The sequence below is a fragment of the Cryptomeria japonica genome, chromosome 7 (assembly GCF_030272615.1).
Source record: "Cryptomeria japonica chromosome 7, Sugi_1.0, whole genome shotgun sequence".
NCBI lineage: Eukaryota > Viridiplantae > Streptophyta > Pinopsida > Cupressales > Cupressaceae > Cryptomeria > Cryptomeria japonica.
The window spans coordinates 83,141,164-83,148,534 of record NC_081411.1 but is presented as its reverse complement, the minus strand read 5'-3'; the positions used below and the strand labels follow the sequence as shown (position 1 = coordinate 83,148,534).

General features: G+C 32.0%; 1 protein-coding gene across 1 annotated transcript; it reads left to right on the top strand.

Moving 5' to 3' along the window:
• The first annotated feature begins 3,507 nt into the window (after nt 1–3,507).
• On the top strand, nt 3,508–6,714 carry LOC131041513 (protein DUF642 L-GALACTONO-1,4-LACTONE-RESPONSIVE GENE 2). Its single transcript, XM_057974630.2, has 3 exons — nt 3,508–3,577; nt 3,733–4,233; nt 5,991–6,714. The coding sequence occupies exons 1-3, from the start codon at nt 3,508–3,510 to the stop codon at nt 6,506–6,508; spliced, it is 1,089 nt and encodes a 362-aa protein (XP_057830613.2). The 3' UTR covers nt 6,509–6,714.
• The last annotated feature ends 657 nt before the right edge of the window (nt 6,715–7,371 follow it).

Genomic DNA, 7,371 nt, shown 5'->3' with positions numbered 1-7,371 from the left:
ACAACTCTCCCACCATGAATGGGAATATGCAGCATATGCCAAACATCTTCTAAGGTAATGGATGGCTCACCAGTAGGAAGATGGAAGGAACCTGTCTCAGAATGCCACCGCTCTACTAATGCTGTAATCAAGGCCCTGTTGGTTGTAACCTCTGGCAAATGTAAAACATGATATAAACCTAATGTCGGATATGTGCAATCTCCTCATCAAGTAAATCAACTCGAAGATCAAGTCCATTGGGTCTGCTCTGTTGGCAGTATAACACTCCAATATTCTCTTGCACAGAGAAAATATTGCAAATGTCAGGTATCAGATAATGTGATTACAAAAATTTATCTAAAGCAAGACAAACAATTCAATTATCAACAAATGCGTGAAGTTAAATACTATTGCATGACATTTAACACTATTGTGGTACAATTAATGCTTATGCATAATAATTACAACGAATGCGTAGCATTTACAACTAATGCATGAACAGTTATGCGAATGCGTCATACTAAGCACTTATGCGTGACACTTAAGCTTTTGCGGTATATTTAGAGCATTTGTGTGACACTTAGTGCTAATGCCTTAAAACCAAAAGGTGTATGCATGACAAGTAAAACAATAGCTCTCTGGATATTTTTGAAAAAAATCCAAAAAACAGGCAAAAAAAATGGAAAAATACCATGCTGCTAGTTCCCAGAGGTCTTTGATAAGAACATACTCGATCAGACAAGTGCACTTGTGCCCTATAGCCAGCCATGATGATCAAATAATTGCAAGAAAACAAAAAACCTCGCAAGGATCTCCAAGAATTCATCACAATGCAAATGAGCAAATGAAAAGCTAGAATTTCTATTTATAAGCTCAAAATTAGTTTTTTTTTCCCACTCCGATGCCTGTGGTCCCCGTCAACTTCAAACAACTTGTAGGCTACTCAAACGATTTCAAAATTGCGTGAAAATTCGCACGATTGCTCATTATACTGATATAAAAAATATGGTCTCAATTTATGAATTTTTCGACCACCTTTTCTAAGGGGGCATATTTATGCTATACAGTGTTACTGAGGCAAACTGGGGCAGGAAATTTTTTTTTTTCTTTCAAACAACGTTGTTCTGACTTTGTCTCAAAGAGGGGCAAATGTAGACACCTAAAAATGTCTCATTGATAATGTACTAATTATTCGTCTAATTGATTAAATAATTCTTTAATTATTTTAATTAAGCTAATTAATATTATTCTTCTAAATTCATATTTCTTCATCATCTTACTAATTATTTCGATTTCAATTCTATCATCATTTAATCATTTAATCATCTTCTAATGTTAATTAAATATTTATTATTTAATTAATTCTAATTAATTCCCCAATTTAAATAATCTTTATTATTTAAATAAATTCTATTTTCAATTTCTATTTCTAATCATCTAATCATTCAATCATTTTCTAAATATTAATTATGATTTTAATCCTTTAATTTAAATAATTTTTATTATTTAATTAAAGTTCATTTCTAAATAATTAAATAGTTTCTTTAAATTATTTAATTAACTAATTAATTCTTCTAATTTCATTTAATTCCAATTCTCCAAATTCATATTTCTTTTAATTTCATTTATTCTTCAAATTTCTTCTAATTTCAAATACATGTGCATGATTTCAAAAATCAAATTGAATTCTAAAGTCAAGTTCTAAATATATTCATATACTAAATTGAATTTAAATAAATTCAATATTTGAATTAAATCTCATGCAAAGATTAAATTGGAAATCTAAGTCAAAGTTCAAGCATATGCTAAATTAATTAATTCAATCAATCAATTAATTAAATCATTATCTCTTCAATTCCTATTTCTATCTTTTAGTTAGCTTTTTCTAAGTAAAGCTCTTAATCAGCTTTCAATTAGTTAACTATTTCATCCTCTTTATTTCCTCCAATCATCATTTTTCATCTTTTAGTCAACTTTTTCTCAATCAGTTGACTCAATTAATCTATTCAATCTATTATGTTTCACCTTCAAATCAACAGTTCAACTATTAATCAACATGTGAGCTCAACTGAGTTCCACCTCTTGATCAATCTCTTCCACCTTTCAATTAATCCTCTCCAAAAATCTATAAATTGAGCATTCAATCTTCATTCTCAACAATCACGAACTTTGAATCTTTGTGTCATTTGCAGGTTGCGAGTGCAATATCTAAGAGCCACCATACCACAAAGAAGAGAAGAACAATGGAAGCGATACGTAGTCATGAAATAGGGAGTTTGAATTGATTTATATTACCTTCTTGTTTTTTGCTTCTGTGTTATTTCATTGTTTGTTGTTTGAATTCCAATTAGGATAGGGATTCGTGATTTTCCCTTTCATTCCTAGTTTGCTTTACATTAGATGAATTTAGCATATGACAATAATTTTAAAAAATAAGAATAAAAATTACATAAAAATAAAAATTCTTAAAATACAATAAGTTTTAATTAAAAAAATTTAGTTATAAATTATATCAAATAAAATAGTTGTTAATAAAAAATAATAATTTGTCAATAGGTCTTTTGTCAAGTTGAATGGTTCTCAATGAGCATACCAATAAAAATTTTACTTGGTAGAAGGCTCTTGACATCATAAGAGATGGAGGTCAATCCTTGGCTCTTAGCCAAATAAGTTTCAGCGAAGCCTACCAACGATCTCTACAAAATGAGACTAGGCTCATGTCATTTTGCAGAATAGATACCTCTCAATTCTTGACTCTTAGTCGAAGACTTGCTCCCATATATTTCCATATCAAATAATTAAATACAACTTTATGAATAAATAATCTTCCATAGTGAAAAATGAAAATTGATATAAAAATTACGTAGTCACGATTTATGTTCCCTTTTTAAAATCATATTCATCGTTTTTTAAACCTATCTTTTTGCTAAATTATATAACAAAATACATTGAACCAGTAAGTATTTATAAGAAAATAATCCATGGAACCAGTAAGTATTTACAAGAAAATAATCCATGGAACCAGTAAGTATTTAAAAGAAAATTTAAGCAACCAGATAAAACCAGTGACTAGAATTGAAGCCAGTGAATGGGAATACTTTGAGGGCCGTGTTCTGCGTAGCGTATGCGACGATGGCTGTGATTCAATATGATACACAGAAGCTTATCTGTACACGTTTTTCAATCAATGCAATGTAACAGTAGACACTACCAAATTCAAATTTGGCAGAACAGCTGGCAAAGCACATTCCTGAAACTCTCTCAACTCCCACGAGTGAACAGCAGCGCCTTAGCCATATCGTCGGCGCTTTTCTAAGATTGGCTTTCCTTCCATAACGGTCGCCTCATATGGTGGACACTCCATGTTTACACACCTTAAAACGCGGTTTCCTCCACCTGCAATGCTTCCCTCTATATATACACACCCACTTTCATAAACAAATTAATTCAGCTTTGATATTGTTTTGGCAATTCTTATAAAAATCCTCTAGTTATCTGCTCGAATAGAAATTGGTGACAGCGTCTAAAATGCAGAGATCAATTGCATTAGCCTCCGCTATTTTGCTTCTACTTCTCAGTTGCGGAACTGCAAAAGAAGGTAAGCTTGATTTCTCGAAATACATTATTTACAGAAGAATTCATACAATAGGTACATTATGATAAAGAAAGAGTTCAGATGCAATTTTTTTCAATCACACCCAATGACCCATCATCGGATTAAACACTAAAATGCTTCTTCCTTTTTCCTTTCAGGAATGCTTCCGAATGGCAACTTTGAGATAGGCCCAGAACCATCGAATCTGAAGGGATTTCTGCTCATAGGAGAAGATTCTCTGCCATACTGGCGAGTAATGGGTATGGTGGAATACATTCACTCGGGTCGTAAACCCCAAGATATGGTAGTGGTTGTTCCTCGGGGAACACACGCAGTCAGGCTGGGAAACAAGGCGACAGTTGTCAGCCATAGTGTTAAGGTGAAAAAAGGCTCATATTATTCACTTTCATTTCATGCTGCTCGTACCTGCGCGAAAGCTGAAAGCTTGAATATCTCTGCTCCGCCCGTGTGGGGAGAGATATCGATCCAGACGGTGTATGCTAGTACTGGATGGGATGCCTACTCGTGGGGATTTCGAGCTCCGGCTGATATTGTTGAATTTCATATTCATAATCCGGGTGAGGAGGAAGATCCTGCTTGTGGACCTGTGGTCGATGGGGTTGCTCTCAAGCGCTTGAGATTGCCCAAATTCTCAGGAGGTCGGTTTTATATTGCCAATTCTCTTGTTTTGATATAGGGTTGCGATCAGGTGATTTAGATCTAGAGTTACGATCAAATAATCTAGATTTAGATGGACATGATAAGGTTTAAACAATATACGTTAGGTTTTGATTTGTTTAATTGATAGGATTCATTTAGTATAGTACAATTTTAGATGAATCATTTAAACAAAGTCAAAATTTTGAATGTGTTGTTTAAGCTTATTGTTTTGTTTAAGGATTGTAATAAAAAATCTAATCTAAATCATAAAACATTATTAGTTATCTGTATAAATTAGTAATTTTACTGCATAAATTGTGTATTGATGTTTATCTATAATTTTGTTGATCAATATTTATTTTCTTTAGAATGTTGGCCTTGTATTGCTAATTATCTTGTTTTGTTCTAGGCTTCAAGTGATCAAGATGTAGATTGGCATGGCTAGGATTAAAGAGCACACTCTAAGCTTTGACTTGTTTAGATGGTTCATTAATATCACATTACCTTTTTCAATACAACCCATTTATTAGTGTCATTTTAGAAGAGTGATCCAAACAAGTCAACGCTTAGAGTGTGTTGTTTAAGCTTGATGTTTTGTTTTAGGATTGTAATAAAAAAATCTAACCTAGATCTACAATATTGTTACTATCAACATAAATTAGTATTTGATTTCATTGCATAAACTATATATTATTATTGATATATAATTTTGTGGATGATAATCCAATCTTAAGTGCTTAAGATAGCCAACTCTCTTAGTTTGTTCTAGGGTTGCGATCAAATGATGTAGATCTAGATTGGCATGGTTAGATTCAAACAACAAACTCTTAAATTTTGATTTATTTAGATGGTTCATCTAATATCACATTAGCATATAGATCTAGATCAACATGGTTAGGTTCAAACAACACACTCTTAAACTTAACTTATTAAGATTGTAATAAGAAAACCTAACCTACATCCCCAAGATTATTTACTACCAACACAAATTAGTATGTGATTTCATTGCATTTATTATATATTCATATTGATATATCTTTTTGGGAACGGCTTAAACCGCACACACTAAGCTTACACTTCTAGGCTTAAAAGTGCTAAACACTTAGAGTTGACTAACTTTCTCTAGGCTAAATATGTTGCTTAGTGTGTGTGGTTTAAGACTGGCCTTAAGTTTGTGGATTCATGATCAATGAGATCACTCTCAAACACTTAAGATTGCTCAAATTTTCAAAACATTAGTCTTGTATTACCAATTCTTTTGTTTTTTCCACATTGCCCAAATTATCAACATATTAGTCTTGTATTGCAAATTCACTTATTTTTTTAGATTTATGATCAAATATTCTAAATTTGACTTATCTAAAATTACACTATTTTTTTCAACATAATTTATTTATTAATGTGATTTTTTTAGATAAATTATTTAAACAAATCAAAGCTTAAGATATATTGTTTAATTGAACCTTGTTTTAGACTTGTGATAATCTAAATGGACGTGAGTTGTTTAGGACTGAACATATCAGTCATGATTTGTGGGTACAAAGAATCTGATTAAGATAAAGATGAATCATCTAAACAAATCAAAGCTTAGAATATATTGTTTAAATTTGTCTGATAAAGATAAAGATGAATCATCTAAACAAATCAAAGCTTAGAATATATTATTTAAATTTATCATTGTTCTAAAATTATAGTAGCCTAGATCGACATGACTTGTTTAAGACTGATCATAATCAGTCATGATTTGTGGGCACAGAGAATCTGATAAGGAATGGAGATTTTGAAGAAGGCCCCTACGTATTTCCCAACGCGTCGTCAGGTGTGCTGATTTCTCCAGTCCGGGAGGACGCGGTAACCGCGCTGCCCGGATGGGTGGTGGAGTCGCTCAGGCCTATCAAGTACATCGACGCCATTCGCCACCATTTCGCAGTTCCACATGGAAATGCAGCGGTGGAACTGATTGCGGGCAAAGAGAACGCTATTTCACAGACGGTCAGAACAACACCTGGTAAAAAATACATTCTCAGCTTTGCGGTTGGAGATGCGGGCAACCAATGCAAAGGTAAACTTATGGTGGTGGCTTTTGCCGGGCAGGAATCGATGAAGGTTCCTTACGACTCACAAGGAAAAGGAGGGTTTAAGACCGCTACACTTTCCTTCACTGCGGCCTCTAAGAAGACTCGCATTGTGTTCACCAGTGAATTTTATACCATGCGCAGTGATGACGGCGTTACTTTCTGTGGGCCTGTTATCGATCAAATCACTCTGCGTTGATTGTTTTCAGAGTCATTTGTAGGATACCATAATGGGTGCAAGCGATGTGCTTTTAGCAATAACACTGTCTCGCGAGCATCACGGAAAATAGTTATATTCCATACCATGTTCTTCCATTAATGTTGAGTCCGAAGTTCGCTGCTACATAGTGTTTATATAAATTTAGCTTTAATTATCCGAGTACAGTATTCTTTCTTTTGATTACATATCAGAGCTTTCTGCTCGAGTTAAAAGAGAGACACGAATAAAGAGAGGAGCAAGTTTTCGGCTCAAAGAAACCAGTGTATCAGTCTCTTTCTTGAATGGTAAACATTCATCAATAATAGACAAAGGACAGTTAACTTCTGCACAGTGTATATGATACTTACTACTGCTGAATACTCTTTCAGAGTGTCAAAAGTAATTATTATTACATGGTTTGTTCAAATTGTATAGGAATAATATTATGTGCATATTATTGTTTTTTATATTTAAAATTAATATATATGAAAATCTTTATTATGTTTTAAAAGAGGGCATAAAAATTCAAAATTATAATATAATTTTTAAAATGAATAAAATTGATATAGGTAGATGTATGTGAGATCTTAGCGGTTTATACTAATTTTTAAATTATGATTTTAATTTATATAAAAAATATTTTAATTATATTATAAAAATATAAATAAATTTTAAAAGTGTGTCTATGATTGAGTATGATTGGGTATATAGAGTATTATTTTTAAATTTAAAGTTAATATTTTTAAGAATTATAAAATGTTTTTTAAAAGATGTTTTTTAAGATATTTGTATTAGTGGTCAATAATAATTTTTAAATTATGGTTGTATTTTATTTAATCTATATAAATAATTTTATTTTAATT